Consider the following 27,976-nt stretch of genomic DNA (forward strand, 5'->3'; position numbering starts at 1 on the left):
TTTGCAAAAGCTAATCTTAACTGGAACTGAGGTACAGGGGGCTCACATCTACAACTGAAGAAACACCACCGGTGGGAACTGGAGACATTTACAAAGAGCCTAGTTGCTCCCAATCTTCTTAAGGATACCCCTGGGGAAGGGTTGTGATATAACCTACCTGACCTTCGAGCAGTGGGGAACAGGGAGCAGGATAGTGTTACATAAGGAACAATGAACCCAACCCTTTAATTTTACAGATGAGGAATCCCAGAAAGATTAAAAGACTTACCCAAAGTCACCCAGGTCATGCATATCAGTGGCAAGAGTTGAACCCAGAGCTTCTGACTGGAGAGCCAATGTGCTTTCTACTATGCCATGCTGCCTCCTCCCCACCCCAAACCTCACTACTTCTCTCTCTCTCTCTCTCTCTCTCTCGACCCATCATACTATCTATTACGTTCTTTTTCCTGACCTGATCCTTTAAATCATACATTAAAGAAGTCAGTGGACCATAGCTTACCTGTTCTAGTGGATAGAAGCAATGTCATGGATAACCTAAAGAAGAGATAAATGACATCATAAAGACATTATCTCTACCCATCTTTGGAGCATATTCAATGAAGTGTTTCCTTGATGTATATTAGACTTTCTTGGCCATCATGTTGATTAAAGGGGGCATATCAGTCGAGCTAACCCCCTACTGAAAAAAGAGGCAAATATACTCACAGATAATTGACAGTACCTGGGTTTTCCTACCTTATTTATCCCACGCAACACAAAAAACAAAGTAAAATTGGCATTCCCTGTTAGTAATGGATAATTCCTGTAGGGTTGATCAAGACAGTGACTGCAAGGTAGGTCCATTGTCCTTCTTCTGACCATCTACCGTATTACAACATAGGTGAGAGATTCAATACTGCCTTAATTACAAGGTGACCACACAATTGCTTTTCTAGTCATTTCCTCCCACCACCACCACCACCCCAATCAGGAAGTGGCTTGTTGGTAATCAGTGCTAATTAACAGTATAGAAGCAAAGAAGATCTGCTCCAAAAAGGATTGTATAATTCTGAGGAAAGAAGAGAAATGTGGTAAAAGAGAAAAGAGATTGTTGACCTCTTTCCTTTTTCCTTAATAACTGGTGATTTTCAGCTCCCCTAAAAATCATTTTGGGTCACATGTTTTGATGCCTCTGTCCGTTTCCTAACTAGTAAAAGATCTAATGATAAAAAGTTTATACTCAACCGGGGAGGTGATATGTAGAGAGAGACTATTGTATTGAGAATCCTAGGCCTCACTGCCAAATTTCCTAGAGGTTAGGACACTGTTCCCCAATCAGAAGACAAAACCTACGATGAGGGTGTCCAGTGGCTCTGGCTTCTCTCTGTTTCTCCTCCTCTCCTAGTTTTCAGTCTCCCCACCTTAGTCCACTCTCCCTGTCCCCTAGGCTTTTGGCACATTTCTCTCTGGGAGTGTCTCACATTCAGCCTTTCCTCTCTCCCCAGCTACTTTCTTCCCCTCTCTCTAGTATGAATTTGGCTAGTGCATTTACTCATTCTGTTCATCAGATAATGGATCAGCTCTCCACATTTTCTATATCGCTATTGCTATATCAAGCCATACAGTTATAAGGAAACACATTATCACTAGTGGCACACTGAGACATGGAAATGATCTCTCAGACCAGCTTCTGATTTCTTCAGCATCCCTCTCTCCTTCCATGCAACATCTCATAATGAACAGAATTTTTAAAACACCCTCGGAGTTGCTCGAGTTAAAACTTAAAAGGAGAAAGCCCATCTCCCAAGCCTCTCCTCTTGGCACAACTCAAACTTCCACGGGGCAGGGAACGGGCTGGAGAGGGAAGGACTAGGGAGGGGGGAGGGGAATGAGAAGGACCCTCTGCTCGAGATCAGAGGAAATCGTTCTACTTTTCTAGCCCACTTCTTCCCTCCAACGCCTTCTCACTCCTTTCTTCTTCTTTACGAAGTTAGGGGCCGTCTTCCTCCTTCCTTCCCCCTCCGGCCACAAGCATTTTCCTTTTTCTTATCACTTCTGTCTTCTCCCCTTCTCTCTCGTCTCCCCCTTTCTCTTCTCTCCACTTCTACCAATCCTCTTCTCTCCCTCCCCCTCTGCCACTCCTCTCCTTTCCTCCTCTGTTCCCAACTGTCCTCCTCTCTCATTCTGTCTCAGACCGTCTCTCTTCGCCTACTCTGTCTCTTACTCTTGCTCGCTCCTCAGCGTCCCTCCAGAGCGGGCTGACTCTCTGCTCTCCGTCCAGTACTGACCAAGTGTCTAGGCGTGCGGCAATGGAGCCGCAGCTAGCTTTTAATGCTTCGGGAAATTCCTGCGCCCCAGAACTCGAGCAGGTACAGGAGTCACAACCTGGTCCAGGACCTTATCCCGGGCTGCATCCCGGCGGGTTCTCTGCTCCGGTGGCAGCGTTGCTGGCCACGCTCATGGCGCTGCTGGTGCTAACCACGGTGCTGGGCAACGCTCTGGTCATCCTAGCATTCGTGGTGGACCGGAGCCTGCGCACGCAGGGCAACTTCTTCTTCCTCAACCTGGCTATCGCCGACCTGTTGGTGGGTGAGTACGAGAACTGAAGCGGAGACAGCTCAGGGGTGGGCTGTCGAGCGATTAGCACTTGATGTTTGAACAAAAGGGACTGAAGGCCCTTAAGAGACTCCCAGAGTAGGGTAACTGGATCACCACTTACCTAGGAGTTTGAGGAATGTGTGAGATAGAAATGATGAGGCAGCGTGGTAAAAGAGCCCTGGGTGCGAGTCACAAGTCCTGGCTTCGAATCCTGAGTTTACCACTGGCTTGACCTTGGGCAAGTCACTTCCCACCTCTTGGCCTCTGTTCCTTCCTCAGTGAAATGAGGGCAGGGTCACTGAAGTTACTTTCAGAGGGACAAGACTTCAGATGGGAGGTGGGGACAGGATACAGGGATTCAAAACCGAGGAAGACGGTAGAGTGGGTGGGTTTTATGATTGGAAATGATGATCCCTACTCCAGGTTGAACTGGGGAACAGCTACTTCAGAACTCTTTGTTATCCTTGTTATTATTCAAATAAAGCGCTTTGATATATGCCAAGGAGGAGTGTGTCAGGTGAAGCCTTGAGAACTGAATGGCCGTGTGCCTACTACCCATCCCTCCTCGCTTCTCTTGGCTTTCTCTGAGCCCCCAAGGGTGTTAGATCAAAAAGTTGTATTCAAGTGGAAACGAGTATGAGGGCTCTTCCCTTCAGCCCTAGCACTGAAAGCTCTCTACCTGCAGGTGGATTCTGCATTCCTCTCTACATCCCTTACGTCCTGACCGGAGAGTGGAAGTTTGGAAAGGGGCTGTGCAAGTTGTGGCTGGTGGTGGACTACCTGGTGTGTACTGCCTCTGTCTTCAACATCGTCCTCATCAGTTTCGACAGGTTCAATTCCGTCACCAGAGCGGTAAGAGAGCTAAGTTTCCCTCTAAAGGGATCCTGGGGGCTTAGGGTTGATTTCCCATTTGAGGTCATACGTGAAACGAACCTGCTTGTGTTTGGGGACAGCTTTCACGTCTGAATTAGGTTAACAATAACCTTTTAAAACAGCGCCTAGGGGCTCGGTGAATGGAGTGGCCCGTCAGGAAGACTCATCTTCCCGAGTTCAAATGTGGCCTCAGACACTTAACTAGCTGTGTGACTCTGGGCAAGTCACTTACCCCTGTTTCCCTCATTTTCCTCATTTGTAAAATGGGCTGGAGAAGGAAATGGCAAATCACTCCAGTATCTCTACCAAGAAAACCCCAAATGGGGTCATGAAGAGTCAGACACAACAGAAAAACGACTGAACATTTAACATTTGCACAGACACAAAGAGGTTAAACAAGAGGTAAAATCAGAGCCCAGGACACTTGACTTCCAGCTCCAGGCTCTTTTCGCTAGACCTCTGCTGCCTCCAAGAGGCCAAGAGAGAGGAAAGGTCTTGGAGGGGAGAAATAGAAGGCGGAGGAGGGCAGCTTTCTTCTTGGCATTTAATACCTCCAGCAAGCCCCCTCCAGTCTCTAGGTGTCATCTGGGGTTCTGGGGATCAAAGTATCATAGTATAGTGTTTAGAGGAATTTACAATCTGAAAACTTGGGTTGGCCATTGCAAGTCACAAACTCAAAAAGCATCCAAATACAACAGAGCTTATGTGAGAAGACTGTGCTTCAAGTGTACTTCAAGTACTATAGGAACGAGTTATTAGTGGATTAATTTAACTTCTTCACAGAGAACTTCCCTTGTGGCTCCATCCTTTTGCCTCTGTTTTCCTAACTTCTTAACTGTATTTGACCACAATCAGCTTCCTAAACAGTAAACTGTTGCCTAGAGAGGTATTTTGTAAATTACTGGGAACTCAGAAAAAGCATACACCATGGGTACAATCTGCTGAGAACCTTCTCTGGTAATTAGTTTCATTCTTACTGATTTAATGGCTTTATTCTAGCTATAGGTACAATGAAATCTCTTAGCTAATTGCTAATACTCACTGTTCACTGAGCTGAACCTGATGTGCAGAACTGAATGTTCCGTTCCGATGAAACACAAACTTCAAAAGGGGCTGGATTAACCTAGAACAAAGTGGGAGAAAAAAATATCAATTTCCCAAATCATTAAGAGATTCCTTTATTCCTTCCCCATTAACTTTTGCCATGTTCGAACTTTTCTTCCTGATTGAAAGATGAAGCAGCAGAATTCTCTTAGGAAGTTTTGCATTTACAGAGGGAGGGACTTCATACTCTCAAAAGGCAGACAACAAACAGCAAAAAATTATAATAATATGGATACTAAACTAAAATATATTTAAATTACAGATAGAGGTAAATGAAAATGCAGGGCAGTGCTTTGCTGCTTGCGGATGTGTACATTTAAGTAGGAGATGGATTTCGAATCCTGTCCCCAAGAAAGGAAATGAGCCGCATTGAGCTATCCACATTCTCTCCCAGTATTGCAAGAGCTGGAAAGGAAGTCAGAGGCTGTGTAGTGTAGGTGTCTGAATAAGAATCAACTCTAAAACATACTAGATAAGTAATTATCCAATAAATCAATCAACAAGCATATATTAAGTGCCTACTAAGTGCTAGGCACTTTGCTAGGGCTGGGGACAAAAGAATAGAGAATGAAACAATCACTACTCTCTAGGAGCTTACCTTCTAATGGGGGTGTAGGGAAATAACAAGTATATATAAAATATACATACAACATAAAGTGATAAATAAAATGTATACAAAATAATTAAATACAAAGTAGCTTTGGGTTTCTATGAAGTGGACAGAAGGAGAGAGTTCGCTTGAAGATCTCTAGAGCAAGAGAATCTACCACCTCCTGAGGCAGCCCATTTTGTGCAGTTTTGTTGTTGCATTTCTTCTTCTATTGTCCAGTCATTTTTTCAGTGGTGTCTGACTCTTCATGACCTCATCTGGGGTTTTCTTGGCAAAGATACCAGAATGATTTGTCATTTCCTTCTCCAGCTCATTTTACAGACAAGGAAACTGAGAACAGGGCTAAGTGACTTGCCCAGGGACACCCAGCTAGTAAGTGTCTGAAGTAAGATTTGAAAGTTAAGAAGAGTCTCTCTGACTCCAGGCCTGACACTTTATCCACCACACCACCTAGCTGCCCTGCAGTTCTTCCTTACAGGGAGCCTAAAGGTGCCTCCTGTGACTTCAACCTGTTGCTCCTACTTCTGCCCATTGGGACAAAGTCTTCTTCCTCTTCTATATGACAAGCCTTCTTATACTTTAAGACAGCTAGCATGTGCTTCCATAGATCTTCTCTTTTCCAGGTTAAATGTCCACAGTTCCTTCATCAAGTCCTCTATGGCAGGTGTCAAACATGGCCTGGGACATTCCTGAGTGCTTCTGAAGCAGATTAAAATATGATTGAGAAGAAAATAAATAAAAATACATTAGAACATAAATAATACTAATGCATGATTTTCTAAGGAAAAAAAATGTGGCCTGCAGGGATCCTTATGTATGGTATAGTGGCCTGTTTCTATTTGAGTTTGACACCGCAGCTCTACAGCATGATCTTGAAGCCCTTCACAGTACCAGTTACTGGTTCTTTGGATACTCTTCAGTTTATGAATATAGCACTTCCTAAATTGTGACATCCAGAATCGAACACAATACTCCAAATGAGGTCTGACCTTGGCAGAGTATGATATCACTTCCCTAGTCTTGGACTCTATGTCTTCCTTAGTTTGACCTAAGATTGAAGATCCCCTTTTGGGGGTTGCCATAGCTTAGAGTTCACTCATTTGGCTAGCATTCTACTAAAACTCCCTATCTTTTTCAGACCAACTATTCTCTAGGTGTGATCCACCCATCTTATACTTATGGAACTGATTTTTATTTTAACCCAAGTGTAAGACATTATATTTATGCCTATTGAGTTTCACCTTATTAGCCTTTCAAGACTTTTTGGATCCAAACTGTCCTAAGGTTTAGCTATTCCTCCTAGTTCTGTGTCATCTGCAGACTTGAAAGCAATGCCTTGCACGTAGTTGGTGCTTAATAAATGATGTTTGGGTTGGATTATATCTATACCTTTGTCCAAGTCATTGATCGAAATGTCAAACTGCCCAGAACCAAGAATGGATCCTTGGGGACTCTACTAGGAGATCTTCCAAGTTGATATCAAACCACTGATAACTATGATATGGGTCCAGCTATTCAACCCATTCCCAATTTACTTGTATAATATCATTTCCTGTCTCTTCAAGCCTGACACACCTCTTCCTCCTCCCCATTCCCTTTCAGGTGAAGACTGTACATCTTACTTTACTGAGAAGACTGAAGCCATTTGCCATGAGAGCCGCCTTCTCCCCTTCTTTTCGTTTTGGAACCCCTTAAACTTTCTTCCTTTCTCCCAGTGTCATATAATAGGTAAATCTTCTCCTTGCCAAGGCCAACCCTTCATCTTATATCCATCCATCTTTTTTAAATTGACTCCTTGATCATCCCCCCTTTCTTTTACATCTTTATCCACTCCCTAGCTACTGGTTCCTTCCCTACTGCCATAAAACATACCTAAGTCTCTCATCCTTAAAAAACCTTCATTAGACTCCAACATCCCAAAATATTGTTTTATATTCCTCTTCTCTTTCTCAGCCAAGCACCCAGAAAATGTTGTTTGTGCTCATTGCTTCCACTTCCTTTCCTCTCACCTCAATGTTTTGTAATCTGGCATTTGATAACATCATTCAACTGAAACTGCTAAGTTACCAATGAGGCAATCACTTAGCCAATAACACCTCTCGATCACCAAATGTCATGGTTTTTCAATAGACCTCACCTTTCTTCATCTCTGCAATATTCAACATATTTGACCTTGCTCTTCTGGATATTCTCTCCTCTCTGAGTTTTCATGGCACTACTCACTTCCTCCTGGTTAACCTTTTGTTTGATGTTTCCTCAGTCTCTTTTGCTGGTTCATCATCTGTATCATGCCACACTATGAGTGTTTCTCAAGATTCTGTCCTGGGCCCTTTTCTCTTCTCTTGTTGACCTCTATGTCCCATGGTTGACTATCTGTAAGTAGATGACAGATCCAAATATCCAACCAATTACCTATTGGACTGGATGTCCCAAAGATGTCTCAAGCTCAACATGTGCAAAACAGAACTCATTACCTTTTCCCCACAAATCCACTCCTCTTACAAACTTCCCTATTTCTTTAAGGTGACCACAGTTCTTCCAATCCCTACATTTGTACCTTAGTAGAAACCTCAATCCCTCACCCTCCCTCAACCCAAATAACCAATCATTTGCTATATCTTGCCCCTCCTACCTCCACATGTCTCACATTTGACTCCTCTTTACTCAAACAGCCACCACCTTGGTTCAGGCCCTTATTACTTCTTGACTGGATTGTTGCCATGACCTCCTAATTGACTTCCCTCCCTAAAGTCGCTCCCCACTCCAGTCCATCCTCCATACTTCTGCCATAGTGACTTTCCTTAGGCATAGATCTGACCATGTCACTCTCCAATTTAAAATCCACTGATTCCCTATTGCTTCCAAGATAAAAATTTAAACTCTTTCGCTATTAAAGCTCTTTACAACCTGTCCCAATCAATCTTTTCAGTTTCATTATGTTATATTCATTATATATTAGTCACTTTTCCTGTACTCTACCTTCCAGTCAGGTTGCTCTCCATCTCAAGTAGCGCTCCATCTTTCATCTCCATTCTTTTGCATCTACTGTCCCCCAAGTCTGGAATATACTCCCTCATCATGTGTTTTGTAGAAACTTTCTCTTCTTTGAAGACACAGATCAAGCAATACCTTCTTCATGACTCTTCTCATCTCTCCAATCTTCCCTAACTACCTCGTATTTATAGTTATTCTGGATAGACTTAAATATGTGTCTGTTCTATTAGAACATAAGCTCCTTGAGGTTAAGAACCATTCTGTTTGTGTCTTTATATCCCTAATGCCCTAAAACAGTGGCACAAAGCAGGCACTTAATAAACACCTACTGATGCCTATAATTGCACATCTCTATCTTGCCAACAAGAAAAGCATGATTTTGTCAAATGATTTACTAAAATGTATATAAACTATACCAAATCAGTCTCCTGATCCATCAGTTCTGTAAACCCTATCCAAAAGTACAGCATATATTCTTGAAGAAGCTACGTTGGCTCTGTGTTCCTTATTTCCTTTTCTGGACATTCATTAACTTTCCCTTTGATATTCTAAAATTTTGTCAATGTCTGCAGTCAAATTCATTGGTCTGCAGTTTGCAGGCCTCTGGGACAGCCAGGTGGCACAGTGAATAGAACACCAGGCCTAGAGTCAGGAGGACTCATCTCCCTAAGTTCAAATTTGGCCTCAGACACTTACTAACTGTAAGCCACTTAACCCTGTTTGCCTCAGTTCCTTCATCTTTAAAATGACCTGAAGAAGGCAATGGCAAACTATTCCAGTATCTTTGTCAAGAAAGCCCCAAAGAGGGTCAGTTAGGGTCAGACATGACTGAACAACATGGCCTTGATTTGGAAAGTCAGAGCATTTGCTTTTCTCCATTTCTATAACATACTTCTGCTCTTCATAATCCTCAAACATCAATCACAGTGGCCCAACAATCGCATCTACCCATTTTTTGTTTGTCTGTTTTCATGGCTCTAGAATGTAATTCAACTAGGCTTGGTGACTTGAGCCCATCAAAGGCTGCTAGATGCTATCTATCTCTTTATTTACTTCAGTTTAAACTCCCTATTAGCTATTTTTGTTCTAATTCAAAGATTACAGAAAACACAAGTGAATTAGCTGAACGGTTCTTCGTTCTTTCCATCACCATTATCTTATCCTTCCTCAATAGTCAGGCTATCCTAGCACTTATAAAGCAATTATTATGTGCCGAGCACCATGCTAGATGCTCAGTCTTGTTCTCCCCCCAAATTAACAAGGACAGATAAAGACCATTTTTTGTGTCCTTAGCAATTTCTACTAGCTTCAGTTAATTCTGAGCTTTGGTACTACTAACACTATTCTTACAGAACCATGCCACACATCTGTATGTTACTTGCTCCTGCATGCCTCTTCTATGCATCTTTAAGGAAAATCTTTTTTTATATCATCTTTATTTCCAAATACATCCCTTCTCATCACCAGTGAGCTATACATCATAAAAAAAAAAACTAAGAGGGAGAGAAAGTAGTAGCAAAACTAACACATCAACCAACAACGTGTGCCATATTCCAGATCCATTCTTCTACCTCTGTAAAAGGAAGCACATTTTCTCAATTTTTTTCTATGTCCAAGCTTCTTGGTTATAATCACACAATGATGATTCTATCTACATTATTCTGTTCACTTGTACATGCCTTTTAAAAAAAATCTTCACTGTGGTTGCTAAGTTCCACATATATCCATAATGAAAACAATTCTTCCTCTTTTCCTCTTCCATAGAATTGTTTTTCTGGGTCTTCAGAATTTCATTCTTGAGAGCCTTCCATCCCTCCTGAGCTTACTGCCCCTATCAAATTTTCAAGCAAAGGAGCTTACCTATCGATTCTCAGAAGTTTTTAGAATTGGTTCTCTAGAACTGGCTTTAGAGTTAACGTCAGACTGTACCTGGCTTTCCACTCTTCTCTCACACATATTCTGAGATGGAGTGTCCACTTTCTACCAAGGTCCCTATTATTTCTACCTCCTTGTTAGTGAGAAATAGGTCTAGAATAGTAACTACTTTTATTGCTTCTACTTTTTGAAAGTCATCATTAAGGCAAGCCAAGAAATTATTTACAGCTCTACAGTGCTCCAGTAGATATTAGGATAAGTGAAGTCTCCCATCATTACTCTATCTCAGTCCTATAACCTATTTTCTAAACTAATTTCTTTTCTCCCTCTGTCCAGATGATCACCTACATGCTGCTTATGTTCCCTCTCCTGAAATGGCCTTTCCTACAATCAATCAATCAACATTTATTAAGCCCCTACTATGTGCCGGGCATTGTGCTAAGCCCTAAAGAAACAAAAAGAGGCAAAAGACAGTCCCTGCCATCAAAGAGCTTACAATCTAAAGGGGTAGACAAGATACAAATATATGCAAACTATATAGAGAATAAACAGGAAATAATTAACAGAAAGAAGGCACCAGAATTAAGAAGGGTTGCAGAAGACTTTCTGTAGAAGGTGGGATTTTAGTTAGGACTTAAAGACAGGAAGTCAGTAGTTGGAGTGGAAGATGGAGAGCATTTCAGACACGGGGGATCAGTCAGAGAAAATGTTCAGAGCTGAGAGGTAAGAGTATCTTATTCACGGAACAGTGAGGAGGCCAATATCACTGGATCGAACAGAATGTGTTAGGGAGTAAAGTGTAAGAAAACTAATAACTTTAGTGGAAAGTTAGGAGGGGGCTGGATTATAGAGGGCTTCAAATGCCAAACAGAGCATTTTGTATTTATTACTGGAGAAAATAGTAAGCCACTGGAATTTATTGAGTGACTTTTTATTGCCTTCAGGATATCTGTTCAAATCACCTCTAATGCAAGACCTAGCTCAAGTGCCACCTTCTCCATAAAGCCTTAAGTGATTTCTTTCCCCAAGTTGTGATTCCTCCCTCCTGTGAACTCCATAGTTCTGTGAACTATGGAGTTCACAGTATTTCTCACACTAAATGTGCATATGTATTTTATTTGTGAATTATTGCCTCTAATAAGCACCAGTTGGGGGAGACATTGTCTCACAATAATTTCTCCCCTTTCTAGTGAAGCCCCACCCTCCCCCCAACCCTGCCTTAGACTTCACTTTGCACTTTGTACTTCTCTAATGAATTCAATAGTAAATATAATATCAAATATTATTATTATTAAGTATTCTTGTTATATCCTCCCACCAGACAATAAGATTAACGAGCAGGAAGTGTTGACTTATCTAAACTTTTGTTGTTCCCTAGTGTCAAGCATAGTGCTCTGCATACAGCAGATGCCTAATGTTAGCTGAAAAAAGAGAAGTGTTTTCTTCATTACACTCCTATGAGGTTAGGTAGGAAAAGCAGTAGTATTCTCATGTGGCTGAGGTGACTGAGGTCCTGAGATATAAAGTGACTCATTCATGGTCATTTATTAAATGTTATAACAGTTGATTAATCAACCTCAGATCAGTGAATCTTCTTCCTGTTTCTGGACTTTCCCCTTTTCCCTTTTCCTCCAATTTCTCTTCTTTCTAGGTGACTTACAGGGCTCAGAAAGGGATGACCAGAAATGCTGTCTTTAAGATGGTTATAGTATGGCTAGCAGCTTTTCTCCTTTATGGTCCTGCCATCATCTGCTGGGAGTACATTGCCAGAAAAAGCATCCTGCCCCGAGGAGAGTGCTATGCTGAGTTCTACTACAATTGGTATTTCTTGATGATCGCTTCCACTATTGAATTCTTCACTCCCTTCATCAGCGTCTCCTACTTCAACCTGAGCATCTACGTCAGCATCAGAAAGCGCACCCTCCTGAGAACTGACAATCTGGACTCCAATCGAGGTAACTGTGAAATGAACCTCCTGGAGAAAAGAAAGGGACATGTCATATTTTTTGTTAAGCCAGCTGAGTGGAACAGGAACAAGAAGCCAGACCATGGCCTCTTCCCTAACGGGCCCCTAGGTCCCAAGCATAATAGCCCCTCCTCCTTGGACATCCAGGGTGCACAAGATCTGCCTCCATTGCAAATCGAAATGAAAACCAAAGCAGGCCAAGTCTATGAAGCCACAGAAAGTATTTGCAATGCCACAAGGCACCCAGATATTGCCAGGACAATGGCAAACCGCCTCCGGCTATCTCGGGACAAGAGGGTGGCTAAATCTTTGGCCATCATCGTGTGTGTATTTGGGCTGTGCTGGGCACCTTATACACTGCTCATGATCATCAGAGCTATGTGTCATGGAACATGTGTGCAGCATTTTTTCTATGAATTCTCTTTTTGGTTACTTTGGCTAAATTCAGCCATTAATCCTGCTTTATACCCACTCTGCCACATGAGCTTTCGGAAAGCTTTCATCAAACTGCTATGTCCTCGCAAAGCCAAAATTCACCCACATATTTTTAGGTGAAGAAAAGGCCATCTGTGGCTGGGATCAACAAAAACCTTCATTTGTCTACAAAGTTGAGTCCATGGAGTCCACTTGGTGACTACCAATCACTCTGCTTTTACTACAGTTTTTACCATGGAGACCCTCTAAGCAACAAAAATGAAAGCATCAAATGAAAAATACTGCAAGTATTACTCTGAGTTTAACATTCTATCTGGGTAGGGGATGGGTTATTCAGGAGGGAAAAATCATTTTTTAAATTTATTTCCTTAGGAAAGACTTTCATGAGATTTAAAAATGATTGGAATTTGAGTACATTTAAACAGATTTGTACAGAAAAAATTTTTTTTCTTAAATAACTGCACCATATGCTCCTTTTGTTTATATTGCGATGTGAGTATTCATCAGATGCTTAATACTACATTCTATGAGGCTTGGTTCAAAGCAATGCCTAGTTATAAAATAACAAATCAATAAATAAAAAAGTACTACTTTTAAAAATCAAATACAAGAAATCATATTTAACAATCATCAAACCAAACCAAACCAAACAAAAAACCCAGCTTCTTGGAAGGAAAGAAAATAAGTGAATTCAACTTAAACCATAACTTGAAAGACTAGCTAGCGATGATTCCTTACCATGAAATATTGTTAAGTACTGGAATGAGTAAGCAGTAAGAAGACAATACAGAATCTCCTTCTATGAATATATTTTGTAAGAATCAGCCAAATTCTTACCTGTTTAGTGTGGTTTAGGCGTATTTCTTCCTACATCATTAGTTTTCTGAAGTTCACACTGGTAGTTCATCAGTATCATTGCAGGCAGTACCATCCTGCCCACTGGTTTTTCTTTGTTTGGCCTAAGCAGTCCAAAAGGGTGCTTTGTGCCCATTCGAATGGTCCTCAAAGTTGAGAACCACTGTCCTAGAGAATTTAAGGTCATCGAATTTATGTCATCGAATTATTCTCATTCCAATCCTATATTCTTTACATCTACTTATAGTGCAAACCAAGTGAATTTTTAAAAAGCACAGAATAATTCACCTGTACTTTTTAAGCACTTTTGTCCTTATAACAGGTTAAGAGAAGTGATTTCCTCAAGATTATACATAAAGAGTTAAGAGTCAGAACGTGAGCCCTAGTCTCGATGTGAAGTCTAATGCTTTCTGATTAACCTGGCAAATAAGGCCATAATCTGAAATATTATAGAATTCGCAGGTCTGAATTATTTTTGTTGAATACTTACATCAAGCATAGAACAACACAGGATCACAGTGCTATAGATTAACATAAAGTCCCCAAACATTTAAGAAATTCCTCAAGTATCTGCTAAAATATTACCTATTGAGGAAAATGACTTAATACTTCCTATTCCTAGTGCATGAAAATTCAAGAGCTTACTATATTTTACTCTCATGAGCAACCACATAAAAAAATTCAGATAAAAGGGCTTTTAACAAGAGGCAGTCAGGCAGAATTTCACTGTGAATGAAGAAGCCAACTTTTGAATATCCTTACTTGGCCTTAAACAAAAGACAACTCATTTGTCAACCCAACAACATTCCCTGAGCTTGGCCACTTAGCAACTCAGAACAAGGAGTGGGTTTTAGCTGGAAGCCAAGGAAGAATTCTTCAAACAAAAGACTTTCCACATGTAAATCCTTACCTTGGAGTCTCTGATGAGATTAATTTCATTCTTCACTATCTTTCAGGTTTCAGCTCATAGATTTAGAGCTGGAAGGGACTTTAGAGATAACTAAGATCCAAACCCCCTCATTTTATGGAAAAGGGAACTGAGGCCCAGAGACATCAAGAAAGTTGCCAGTTACACAGAGCTAGTTAAGTGACAGTGCTGGGGCAACTAGAAGTTTTTCCAGGAAATGACCTTTATTGGTAAAATAGAGTGATAGTAATAGGTCCTTTATGCATCTAGAAACTTTTTAAGCTGTCAGAGAGCTTTGCATGAACTAACTGTAGTCAAAGCCCCACCCATCCTAGAATGAGAAATGGCCATCTGGTTACAAGAATTTCCAGGCGATTACCTCTGAGTACGTCTGATCTCCAATTCAGAATTTCAGGCCATTTGTGAATGTCAACAGTGAGTCTCCACTGCCCCAGCTAACTCACAAATGCAGATGAATATTGCTAGTAAAGAACCGGACTCCTAAGTAAAAATAAGCAAGAGGATTTACTTAGGGTGCCATGATTAAGTAATGAGGACTCATCTGAAATGATTCAAGTTTTGGGGGAGGAAGAAGATTTGATCAAATCATCTTTCATCTCATCTACCTCTATCAAGATATATGAAATATATCATGCTATGCTCCTATCATTTCTGTTTCAGTTATGGGTTGGACTGGACGACCTCTGAGGTGCCTTACAACTCATTCTTACTCTCCCAATCATGAAGCCATTCACCACCTTACCTATCAATCTTCCTATCTTCTAGATATACTTCTATGAATATGAAAATATGCATGTTACATCTAATCTATACTCAAATTGATGTAGGTGAATCTTTGAAATACTGAAGGCTCACTCATTAGGTGAGTTTGAGGAAACCAGAAATGCTGGCAACTGATGAGATTTTTAAATGGTGCTAATCAAGGGATGACATTTGATTGTTCTTTCAAGATAGAACAGTTAAAAAATGCATCAGACCCTGAATTTCAGTTCATGACTTGCTAGATCTATTTATGAAGTAGCTTAAGGCTGGGATTAAATTACAATGGTTTGCCAGGATTGTCTATGTAAGAACTAGGTAAGCTGCATAGGTAACATTAAGCCACTTTCTGAACTGTATCAGAGATGCTAATAGTTTTTCTTCAAGTAAAAAATACAAAAGGAAAAAAAGGACAAACGCTTTAAATTGTTATAGCAATTTTATTGTTTCACTGGTGCAAAATCATGATACTTGTGTAATGCATTTCCCCCTAAATTTACAATAATGAAGGTTATACATAAACTATATAGATCACAATTTCTCTATTTTTATACGATTTAGAACAAAATTTCCTTGATAAATATGCCCAGTGACGAGTATAGGCCCCTAGTAGATGTCCAAAAATGCAAAATATAAACTTCTGGTTTTAACCATGGTGCTTTTAAACTCTCAAACATGCATTAATATACTCTAGTTTTAGGGGAAATATTACACATAGCCTTGTCTTGCATTTAAAGAAAAGCTCAAGCTGAATTCAACATACAATGTCCCTCCCACCCCCAAATCAAATCTCTTGTAAAAATCAAGATGGACTATAGAATACAAAGACAGACAGCGCTAGCCACTTCCTGGTTAGTACTCCCTAGGACTGAATAAAATTACAGAAGCAACAACAAACAGTGAAGAGAAACAGAAAGAAAAGATTAGTAGCTGAAAGAAGAGACTTGAAGATCAGAAGAATTTTTTTTTTAAAAAAAACAACTCAATCATGCTACTTCTGGTGATCAGACAGACATCTGATGACCCAACTTGAATACCTGTGAAGTGAATTAATTTGTTAAGGTCCTGAAGGTGAGTGTCTGCAGGTGCTGAATAAAATATATCACAGATAAGAGAAAGATAACCTAACTTGGCATTTCTGAAAGGCACAATCTATGGGGAGGGAATAATCTAGCATAATAAAAAAACATACTGTATGCGAATGGAAAGAAGTACAGTGTGTCTGCGTTTTTCTCTTTAAAGGACAAGACCTTCATAAATTGGCCCCTCAGACTCTGGTGATTCCCTCCTCAAGCGCAAATGCTCCAGGGTATTGTGAAAATGTTTGTTAATCTGTTCTGTTTCTTCACTGGACTCAAGATTTGGAAGGTCTTCTCTTATCTTCTGGATAAGCTGATTCAAAACTTGAATTGTCACCTACAATGAAATATATATAACTATAACCAAGTAAAGAAGAAAGAATTAAATAATACTATTTTAGGAGTATATATTGTTCTTATTACATGGTAACTGTGAAAATAAGGACCAATTTAAATTAAGAACATATAAACCCATGATTAAAAGGAAAGCATTATTAAGAATATAGTTCCTACTCAACCAGGAGTCAACTGCTATCATCTGAGAAATCCTGCAAAAATACTCTCACCAATATGCTACAGATTAATCTTAGGTTCACATTTACAATTCCAAATTAAGTCTAGTTAATGCAGGCTCCAATTTGGCTACAGATCCTAAGGCAGAAAATGGCAGTAACAAAATAGTACCTATAAGAAAGTAAGTTTGATCTTATTAGATAATGAACTGAGAAATATTTCCCAAAATTTATACATCATGATGACGATGACGATGATGAAGACAGAGAATATTTAGCATTGACAAGTGATTTTAAGGGTATCAAGCTCTCTGTGGTGGTTATTTTATGTAACACCCCTAAGAAGTAAAACACACCAGACTTTTCTCACGCACAACCCTCCACCAGAGAAAGAAGAAACCTTTCAAGATTATTTTGCACGCTACTGGCAAAGGTCCAACAAATTCTATTTTAACTCCTAGGACTCTTCATCATTTGCCCAAATACATAAAAATTAAGGCACATACAAATGCACAAAATAGTAACATCAAGGTAGAAGACCATTAACTAGCAACTTTAATCCTTACATGTAAAGAAGAAAGTATTTACATAATGAAAACTGTTTTTAAATATTAAATCAATTAAACATGCCAAGAAAAGAGGCTTTCAACTACAACACACATTGTTTCTTAGCTGGAAAAACTCACATACAATAAATACATCAATTTCTCAGTAAAAGAAGTCTGAGATTTTGTTTACATTCCTACATGGAAAGATGATGTGTGTGATTCATGAGACCTCAGTATTAGGGTAGCTGAAGGGAATATGCATACATGCATATATATATATATATATATATATATATATATACAGAGAGAGAGAGAGAGAGAGAGAGCGGGCACAGGGTGAGTAGAAGATGAAGGGATGATATCTAAAAGAAAATCAAATTAAGGGATGAGAGAGGAATATATTGAGAGAGGGAGAAAGGGAGAGATAGAATGGGGTAAATTATCTCGCATAAAAGTGGCAAGAAAAAGCAGTTCTGTAGGAAGGGAAGAGAAGGCAGGTGAGGGGGAATGAGAGAAATCTTGTTCTCATCAAATTTGACTTGAGGAGGGAATACCATACACACTCAATTGGGTATCTTACCCCACAGGAAAGAAGGAGGAGGAAGATAAAAAAGGGGGGATGATAGAACGGAGGGCAGATGGGGGAGGAGGTAATCGAAAACAAACACTTTCGAAAAGGGACAGGGTCAAGTGAGAAAATTCAATAAAGGGGGACAGGTTAGGAAGGAACAAAGTATAGTTAGTCTTTTGCAATATGAGTATTGTGGAAGGGTTTTACATAATGATACGCATGTGGCCTATGTTGAATTGCTTGACTTCTTAGGGAGGGTGGGTGGGAAGGGAAGAGGGGAGAGAATTTGAAACTCAAAGTTTTAAAAAACAGATGTTCAAAAACAAACAAAAAAAAAAGTTTTTGAATACAACTAGAAAATAAGATACACAGGCAATGGGGCGTAGAAATTTATCTTGCCCTACCAGAAAGGAAGGGAAAAGGGGATGGGAGGGGAGTGGGGTGACAGAAGAGAGGGCTGACTGGGGAACAGGGCAACCAGAATATATGCCATCTTGGAGTGGGGGGGAGGGTAGTAATGGGGAGAAAATTTGTAATTCAAACTCTTGTGAAAATCAATGCTGAAAACTAAATATATTAAATTAAAAAAAAAAGAAGTCTGAGAGAATGAAACACTAGGTATAGAGCTATAGATGATGAATGCTATTGTTCAGTGAAGTGATTTTGTTTTAGTGTAATTAGGTCTAAATTACAATGGTTTATACAACAAGGCATTTCAATTTAACATACGTAAAAAGTAATACTCTGCTTAAACACCAGAATTTTTCAGAAACATTAACTTCTAAGAAAGTCTATTAGAATAAAAATGTGTAATATAATAGAAATAACAAACACAAGATTAATAATGATCAATGTAAGACTGCAAATAAATCAGACAAGTAAATTCAATTTCAGAAAAAGTAATAATATAAATAGAATTCAAGGTCATTTGTCCAGAGATTCAGGTATAAATGCCACATTCAGTCACCTAAGAGAGGAGAAACTGGTAAGCAAAGGGTAGACAGTTCCTACCATCAGTCACATATTCCTCTTCAAAACTCCATTCCTAAAAACACATGGTTGGAAGGACGAGGGACTGGGGGTGGGAGAATGATTTTTCTGCACTCTCATATCATCTCTACAAGTAAGGCTTAAAGAAAAGTTATTAGTTTCTGAATATGTAATAAACAATATACATGCAAACATACATCTATATAAAATATTTTTCATTTACAGTCAGTTCAGTTTTCTGAAGAGAGTTTTGTGAATATGAATCAAAGATTAATTGGTAGACATTCTGGTAATAGCATTGTAGAAAAATTTCTCAAATGACAGCAACTTATTCCTGGTTTAAACAGCAATTGTTCTAAATGCTCTAAACTATTTTTGTATTTTTTAACCTTGAGTTTAAATAGTCAAAAGTTATAGAATAAATACACAGTGCAAGGAGCACTATATATACACTTAGTACTGGTACTCTTTTATAAATTGTTCAGCTATCTTACCAGCCATAAATAGAAAATGGAAAAATAAAGAGAAGAGAGTTAACAGAGTCATTAAACATTTCCTGTCTCCTGTACTTTTCTGCAGATCTAAAGGATAAGGTAGCCCTAAAGTTCTAGAATAAGGCAAAAACTCAGGACCTGTTCTTATTCCCATAAGATTGGCATCATTAATGTTATTCACTTACCGCATCATTTTCCTTTTCATAAAAATAGATATATCTGTTCAGAATTTCTATAAAAAGCTGAACTTGCAGGGAGGGATCCATGCACTGATTTGCTATCTTCAAAGCCTTCTTTAAGCATTCCATTACTCTCTTGCCTCCATGAAGCTGAAAAGGAAGAGGGTAAGAGGAGAGGAAGAAAGACGTTGGTCATGAAATAATTATTACTTTTCATTTAAGGACATTTTTCAAATGGTAGAAATTCTCTCAATGCTTCAAAAAAGTCCAACAAGTTTAAATGGCTCTTTTAGAAAACTCCACATGACTGTGGAAAAAAGCTTATACTTTTTTTTTTTTAAATCTAGTCTACAAACTTGGCCCTAAAGGGGAAAAAATAACTTTCTTAGGTTTGGTTGAGGCTTCTATTAGTTTGCTAAACTGCCCTCCCCCCCCCTTTCTTTTTATCATTTATTACATGGGGATGGCTCACTGAGTTGGTACTTTCAGAAATGAAGGTTGTATTAAAAATACCATTTTTTTAAAAATTTAGGTATATACTTTATAACTATTTTTGAAGAAACATTGTAAAAGTAAAGCATCAGGCAGATCACACAGTCTTGCTGTATTAAAAAATTCTTTAAGCTGAGGTTTCACCAGAGGATAGGAATGTAAGCAATGTCACTGAAGCTCACTTAATACATCTGTTCCAACCCCATGGATTTCTAATAAAAGCACATCAATGTCCTTTGCCAGCTCTACAAGTTTTCAGAGGAGGTTTTCACCTGAAATTCAAGTGTCTAAGCACCTGTTTCAGAAGACCCTAAAGGATGTGACCAGGATCAAACCCCCCTTCCCCATGCTCCCACTCCCTCAACCCCGTGACTCACCTCTTCTCCATTCTTGTCTGTGTTTCTGCCAGACCAGAAGAGATGGGCACAAGTACTCACAGCCCGGCCCTGGTCTGGCTTCTTGAGCAGTTTGGAAGCCGCCAAGGCGCACTGAGTCCTTAAGGGCTCATGGTTTTCTTCACTGAAGCACTTCATCCTTTCAAATGTCCCAATGATCAAGGTGATGGCAGCTAGCTGGGCCTTAGAATCACTGATTTCATCTTCATACAGAGAAAATGCCTTGTGGAGACAATATACACTGTGGGTTGTTAATCTTTTTCATAAGCATCATTTATTTCCAGCAGCTTTTTTATGCATTTTTACAAGTAATCTGGAATCTCTAACTAATTAATAGAACAAATTATAACTCTTTTTGTTTTTTTTTTTTCTAAGACAGCACAGAAAGAATAGAAAAACATGTAAGGGCTTGCTATGTGCTATGTACTATGGGGATACAAATAGAGAAAAGCAAGAGAATCTCTACTCTTGAGGAGCTCACCTTTAATTAGGAGAGATACCACACATAGAAGGGCCCTGCTGCAGGTCAGATGGAAGACCTGGTGGTCCTTGGGGGACAATGGAAGGGCCAATGACAAAGCCCAGGAGTCCTTAGGGAGCACAGGTTTCTCTCTACCCAAGGTGGCACAAGTGATCAACTATTACTAGGACACGTACAACATTTTCCAAGTACTGATAAGTGATAAATTTGTACCCCATCAGTCATACTCTATTCCTTTTGTAATACAATCTTCAAAAAAGATAGTCTGGGCTACATGACCTTGGCTAAGGATTCAATTTGTGGTTAAGGAACATGATAAGGCTAACTGCCTAATGGAGAGATGGAACCATGACCTCAGTCTCATGTTCTATGGGACTAAGACCAGCTCTAATAATGTGATTTTCATATAAAGAGACTCTCTTTAAATCCAGCCCCATTAAAGTGGGAGAGGCCTGGTTCTACTAAGTAGCAAAAAAGTAAGACATGTTCATACTACAACTACTGATAAGCAAAACTGAATCATGGAACACTAAATAACGCTTACAAAATAACCTAGAATAAAACTCATGTTACCTGGGACATAAATTCATATGCCACTGTTTCATGGTTTTCAAAACCAATTTCCCCAGCAGCTAGAGCTCCTTGAAGGAAAAGTCGTAGAGGCAGCTCTGCCAATTCTGCTTTAATTAAAGCACTGATAGTCTGATGTGCAAATGAAAAAATCTTCTGGCACTTCTTCTCCCATTTATCATCCTAAGAAAACAAAACAAACAAAACCTATACTCTGAACATATAAAATGTCATAAATTCATTTCATCACCTTGACAAATTTAGACTAAAGAACATTATAAAGTATAAAAGTATAAAGTATAAGGGGGTGGGGCCAAGATGGCAGCTGGAAAGCAGGGACTTGCTTAAGCTCTTCCCCAAATCCCTCCAAACACCTGTAAAAAATGGCTCTGAACAAATTCTAGAGCTGCAGAACCAACGAAACAGCAGAGGGAAGTAGGTCTCCAGCCCAGGACAGCCTGGATTGTTGCTGAGAAGGGTCTATCGCATGGTGCTGGGAGCTGAGTGCAGCCGCGCCAGGACCAACCAGACCAGGAATTGGGTGGAGCAGGCATAAGGGCCATGAACCATTGAGCTGTGACAGTTACCAGACTTCTCAACCCACAAACGCCAAAGACCATGGAGCAAGTTAGTGGGAAAACTGCTGGATAGGGATGAGAGGGATTCGGCCCCAACCTTGGGGGTGGCAGAGGTGAGGGTGGTGGGGGTGGCAGCAGCAAGAAGCTCCTGCAGCTGCTTCCAGAGCTCCAGCGTCAGCTGCTTCCGGAGTCCCTGGCTCATGCAGTGGGAGGAATCAAGCAGCGGATCAGAGCAGTAGTGCAGGGAGTGCTTTGCTGGCTCAGAGGCAGGTTCTCTTGCTGTGCCCTGCTTGAATCTGGGTCGCAATCCTGGTCGGCGGTTCTTGGGGGAGGAGGAGCGCTGCTAGGGCAGAGCTTGCTTGAGGTGACAGTGGAGTAGAAGTAGCTCTGAAAACAGCAGCACAGCCCCTAAAGCTTGGGACGAAGTACTCTCTACAAGCAATCATACCCTGACAAAAAGCTCAAAGGTCAAGTAGTTGGCTGGGAACATGAACAGGCAGCAAAAAAGGACTCACACTCAGACTCAGACTATAGAATCTTTTTTTGGTAACAAAGAAGATGAAAACACACAGCCAGAAGAAGTCAACAAAGTCAAAGAGCCTACATCAAAAGCCTCCAAGAAAAATATGAATTGGTCTCAGGCCACGGAAGAGCTCAAAAAGAATTTGCAAAAGCAAGTAAGAGACGTAGAGGAAAAATTGGGAAGAGAAATGAGAGTGATGCAAGAAAACCATGAAAAACAAGTCAATGACTTGCAAAAGGAGACCCCCAAAAATACTGAAGAAAATAACACCTTAAAAAATAGACTAACTCAAATGGCAAAAGAGCTCCAAAAAGCCAATGGGAAGAATGCCTTGAGAGGAAGAATTAGCCAAATGGAAAAGGAGGTCCAAAAGACCACTGAAGAAAATACCACCTTAAAAATGAGAATGCAACAAGGGAAAGAAAGCTAGTGACTTTATGAGAAATCAAAATATTATAAAACAGAACCAAAGGAATGAAAAAAAAGGAAGACAATGTGAAATATTTCATTGTAAAAACCACTGACCTGGAGAATAGATCCAGGAGAGAGAATTTAAAAATTATTGGACTACCTGAAAGCCATGATCATAAAAAGAGCCTAGATAACATCTTTCAAGAAATTATGAAGGAAAACTGCCCTGATATTCTAGAACCAGAGGGCAAAATAGAAATGGAAATAATCCACCGGTTGCCTCTTGAAAAAGATCCCAAAAATAAAACTAGGAATATTGTCACCAAATTCCAGAGTTTCCAGGTCAAGGAGAAAATACTGCAAGCAGCCAGAAAGAAACAATTCAAGTATTGTGAAAACACAATCAGGATAACACAAGGTCTAGCAGCTTCTACATTAAGGGATCAAAGGGCTTGGAATATGATATTCCGGAGGTCAAAAGGGCTAGGATTAAAACCCAGAATCACCTACCCAGCAAAACTGAGTATCATGCTCCAAGGCAAAATATGGACTTTCAATAAAATAGAGGACTTTCAAGCTTTCTCAGTGAAAAGACCAGAGCTGAATAGAAAATCTGACTTTCAAATACAAGAATCAAGAGAAGCATGAAAAGGTAAACAAGAGAAATCATAAGAGACTTACTAAAGTTGAAATGTTTCGTTTACATTCCTACAAGGAAAGATGATGTGTGTAATTCAGAGACCTTTCTCAGTATTAGGGTAGTTGAAGGGAATATAAATATATATAGACAGAGGGCACAGGATGAGTTGAATAAGAAGGGATGATATCTAAAAAAAATAAAATCAAGGGGTGAGAGAGGAATATGTTGAGAGAGAGAGAAAGGGAGAGACAGAATGGAGTAAATTATCTAACATAAAAGTGGCAAGAAAAAGCAGTTCTGTTGGAAGGGAAGAGGGGGCAGGTACAGGGGAATGAGTGAATCTTGCTTTCATCAGATTTGACCTGAGGAGAGAATAACATACACACTCAATTGGGTATCTTGCCCCACAGGAAAGTAGGGATGACAGAAGGGATGACAAATGAGGAGAGGAGGTAATCGAAAGCAAACAATTTTGAAAAGGGACAGGGTCAAGGGAGAAAACTGAATAAAGGGGGACAGGATAGGATGGAGGGAAATATAGTTAGTCTTTCACAACATGAATTGTGAAAGTGTTTAACATAATGATACATGTGTGGCCTATGTTGAATTGCTTGCCTTCTTAGGGAGGGTAGGTGGGAAGGGAAGAGGGGAAAGAATTTAGAACCCAAAGTTTTAAAAGCAGATGCTCAAAAAAAAAAGTTGTTTTTGCATGCAACTGGGAATTAAGATATATAGGGAATAGGGCATAGAAATCTATCCTACCCTACAAGAAAGTAAGGGGAAAGGGGGTGGGGTGGTAACAGAAGGGAGGGCTGACTGGGGAACGGGGCAATCAGAATATATGCCATCTTGGAGTAGGGGGGGGGGTAGAAATGGGGAGAAAATTTGTAACTCAAAATCTGATGGAAATCAATGTTGAAAACTAAAATATTAAATAATAAAATATGAAAAAAGAAAAAAAGTATAAAGTATAAAACATTAAAAAGTATATAAAGTATAAAAATTTTATTCCTAAAGGACATTATAAAGTACAATGTATAAAAATACATTATAAAGCATAAACTACACAAAAATAAACCAAAACCCCACAACTTTGTAATCTTAAGTAAGCTAAAAATTGATTATCAACCAGCATATTTTCAACTGGGGAATGACTAAACAAATTGTGATGCATGAAAGTAATGTCAGTGTTATTGCCCTATAAGAATCAATAGTTATGAAGAATTCAAAGATGCAAGGAACACTTATGTGAACTGGTATGGAATGAAGTAAGCAGAAAAAGAGAAAAAAATAACAGCCATGTAAATGGAAAAAGAATGCCATATAACTTAAAAAACAAAAGCTTATCCCTGGAGAAGATGAACAGGCATCTGACTTCTATCTTTTCAGATGGTGGGGAATATGGGTGTGGAATACCATCAGAGCCAGTTGTGTTGGCTGATTTTGCTGACCTGCTTTTCCCCCCACTTTTTAAAAGAAAATCTTGGTTACGATGGATGGTTTGCTAGGAAAGGAAAGAGGGAGGAATATACCTGGAAACAGAGATGTAAAAACAAAAGATATCAATAAAAATAAAATTCTTAAAATAGGGGGCTTGGGCTTGTTGTTTTTTGTTCCTTTGATTTTCATTTTAAAAAAGACTGGTATCCCTACTTTGCCCAAGCAGGAAGTGCAGGGATGATTCAAAGCCGAGTCCTACACTGACTGGCAGGGGAGCTTTGACCTGCTCTGTTTCTGTCCTAGGCCAGTTCACCCTTCCTTAGGCAACCAAACACCTCATCAAAAACAGTCAGTAAGTCTTACTTAAGATGATATGACCACAATTCTAAAACTGAACAAACCATTTTTTCCCTGTTACAAACATAAATTTCTGTTACTTAAACATAAGCTTGATTATCCAATTTCAGGACATAAAATGACATAAAGTATATTTTCTTCAAAGAAACACCATTCAGTATTTTGTTTCATTCATGTAATGTGCTCAGAGAACTCACCAGAGTAAAAACTAACAATTTTGGCTTCTAGGGCAAAGAAGAAAATGAACTTTATCACTCATGATATAAAAATAATACAAGAAGATAAATTCAACTGAGTGGGAGAAGAGAGCCTGGGAGACACTTTTACAGGACAACAAAGACCCCAGGACATTGTATCACTGCTGCTAAGTAGGCAGTCCCCCAGAGGGCAACACGAAAGGGGCTAATTGGGAAATTCACTTGGTGAGCATCTATCAAAGGGATAGACAGGGAGGAAGCAGCTTCCTAGTGTCATTAATTATTATTGATGACTAGATGTTAAGTTCATTGTCTCCATACTACTAAACGTACTAATGTATGTTCAAAATGCACGAGATCTTAAAATTATACAACTTTTTAAAAACATTGTTAAAAATTTTTGTACCTTCTCAATCGTGATGCCCTGGTCAAACACAATGTCACTTTGCCTTAGTTATAGCTCCAGAATCCATATTACAATGAAGATTCAATTACTTGCATTTGGAAGAAAAGTTATTATCCTATGCTAAAGGATAATAGTTTCTTTCATGATGTAAGTAATTCAATATGTCATAGTAGTTGTAATATACAAACAATTTTAGCAAAAAATTTCTGCATCACTTTGGAATATTCAATTAAAAAGAGAAGACTCAGGGCATCTAGGTGGCACGGTGAGTAGAGCACCCACCCTGGAGTCAGGAGGACCTGAGTTCAAATTCGGCCTCAGACACTTGGCAAATGTACTAGCTGTGTGACCTTGGGCAAGTCACTTAACCCCAATTGCCCTGCCCCCAGAAAAGAGAAGACTAAATCCTCATTAAAAGATCACTGCATTATGTCATAGTGTACATAAACTTACCAATTTCTTTTAAGTGATGTTTAAACAAAATAAAACGCTCCCATGGTAGAACCAGAAATTATGCTGATTTTAAAGTTTTAACATGTGTTGACTTCATCTTGATAATAATAATCACCAACTGCCATAATCTCAAAAACCATAGGAAGTAGGGAAAGAGGAAACAAAATTACACACGAGAGAGTAAACCTACCACTTTGGAATTTTCTTTGTAACGAAAAGCCAGTTGATAGGCAGCAAATACCAAGGGAGGGAGTGTAAAGCGAATGCGTTGGTTCCCACCAGCTCCAAAATGTTTCCGTGCTGTGTTCAAAATCTACAACCAAAGAAAGAAAGAATTAAAACACAGAATCTTATAAAGATGGTTACATTACTAAATACTGTTGAGAAAACCTAATCTTTTCTACAATTAGGCACATATTATGAGATAGCTAATCTCACTAGACATACAGATATAGAATTTTTTCATTTATCCAAGCTCATACTAGAGGTACAAAACAAAAACCATTTCATACCACTGAAAAATGGGTATATGTGAGAAGTCATATTGCAGAGCAAACTATGAACTTTGAGGGTCACCTATGGCTATAAGAAATGATGTACTATCTCTAATTCCAGGGCCTCTAAGAAAGTCTTCCTTAGGATAACCTTTAGTGATCAAGTTCCAAAAGATAGGGTCTCACACATTAATTGGCACTGCCAAGAGCAGTTAAAGTTATTAATAATAAGCCTTTCTTCATAAACGTGACTGAGAACTAACAAATCTTTGCAGTTATATTCACCCATTTCAACACTAATTATCATCAAGAATTGTCATTTTAAAATATGAGTACAACTACACAGGAGTGTTCATTCACATGCAATAGCTGTAGTAGCTGTACTTCATATTTAGGTGGCATATCTATCTTGGGCTATCTTTATCCTCTAAATTAAATAAAAATATCATGACCTATTTAAAACCGAGGAAAAGTACCATTCCTTGGAAAAAGATCTAATAGTAATATAAAGGTGAAATTGCCTACACTTAAAAGCACAGTAAGAAAAGTAACAAAATCCATTAAAAATCTATGAAATGCTTTAAGGTAGAAAGCTGAAGGGAAAAAAATAAACAACAGTACTAGTTCCCAAATGGAAAGAAAGGTAGAAGCTGCTTATTCTTTTATTCAAATTAAGAACTAAGAATGCAAATGGGTTGAATGCCCCTAAAAAGCTTTTCTGTTTTTCAGAACATTCAAAGAAAGGCATGATTGAGGATTTATTTTCTCATTTTATAGATAAAAAAACAAAAGCTTAAAAATTAAGTGAATCATATAACAAATCATTAAGTGACAGAGATCATCTGACTCAAAGACCAATCATCTTTTCCCTTACTATACCATGCAGTCTCTGCAAATAAACACTAACTGCAAATAATAATAGCTGACATTTATACGGATCTTTAATGTTTACAAAACTCTATACATATATTCTCATTAGCATCTTACAACAGTCAAACAAGACAGGTTCTACAGATAATGTCTCCATTTTACAGATGAGAACAGTGGCATTTTGGGAGGTTAGGTGATTTGTTCAGGGCCACAGTGGTATCAGAGGCAGCATTCAAAACCAGGACTTCCTGCCTGCAGCAGAGCAATCTATCTACTATGCAATGCTACCTCTCAGTTTTTGCACAGGAGAATATATATAG

General features: G+C 39.2%; 2 protein-coding genes across 2 annotated transcripts in view; one reads left to right on the forward strand and one right to left on the reverse strand.

Annotated features, from left to right (window-relative positions):
• The first annotated feature begins 2,288 nt into the window (after positions 1 to 2,288).
• LOC118844347 (histamine H3 receptor-like) lies at positions 2,289 to 12,753 on the forward strand. Its single transcript, XM_036752216.1, has 3 exons — positions 2,289 to 2,568; positions 3,263 to 3,429; positions 11,685 to 12,753. Exons 1-3 carry the CDS (start codon positions 2,289 to 2,291, stop codon positions 12,552 to 12,554), a joined length of 1,317 nt encoding a protein of 438 aa, XP_036608111.1. The 3' UTR covers positions 12,555 to 12,753.
• A 2,643-nt stretch (positions 12,754 to 15,396) lies between these two features.
• The window catches only part of VPS35 (VPS35 retromer complex component), a 40,975-nt gene continuing 28,395 nt past the window's right edge, over positions 15,397 to 27,976 (reverse strand). The window contains exons 13-17 of the mRNA XM_036751030.1: positions 26,483 to 26,605; positions 21,291 to 21,470; positions 20,219 to 20,458; positions 19,356 to 19,499; positions 15,397 to 16,392 (exon numbers count right to left, since the gene is read on the reverse strand). Of these exons, the coding sequence (XP_036606925.1) occupies positions 16,213 to 16,392; positions 19,356 to 19,499; positions 20,219 to 20,458; positions 21,291 to 21,470; positions 26,483 to 26,605 (867 nt within the window). The 3' untranslated portion in view covers positions 15,397 to 16,212. The remainder of the gene's footprint in view (positions 16,393 to 19,355; positions 19,500 to 20,218; positions 20,459 to 21,290; positions 21,471 to 26,482; positions 26,606 to 27,976) is intronic.

This window comes from Trichosurus vulpecula, chromosome 3 (genome assembly GCF_011100635.1).
Source record: "Trichosurus vulpecula isolate mTriVul1 chromosome 3, mTriVul1.pri, whole genome shotgun sequence".
Classification (NCBI taxonomy): domain Eukaryota; kingdom Metazoa; phylum Chordata; class Mammalia; order Diprotodontia; family Phalangeridae; genus Trichosurus; species Trichosurus vulpecula.

Coding starts and splice junctions, on each gene's coding strand:
- LOC118844347 (XM_036752216.1), top strand. CDS start 2,289: ATGGAGCCGCAGCTAGCTTTTAATGCTTCGGGAAATTCCTGCGCCCCA. Junction 2,569..3,262: donor TATCGCCGACCTGTTGGTGG/GTGAGTACGAGA, acceptor CTCTACCTGCAG/GTGGATTCTGCATTCCTCTC. Junction 3,430..11,684: donor TCAATTCCGTCACCAGAGCG/GTAAGAGAGCTA, acceptor TCTTCTTTCTAG/GTGACTTACAGGGCTCAGAA.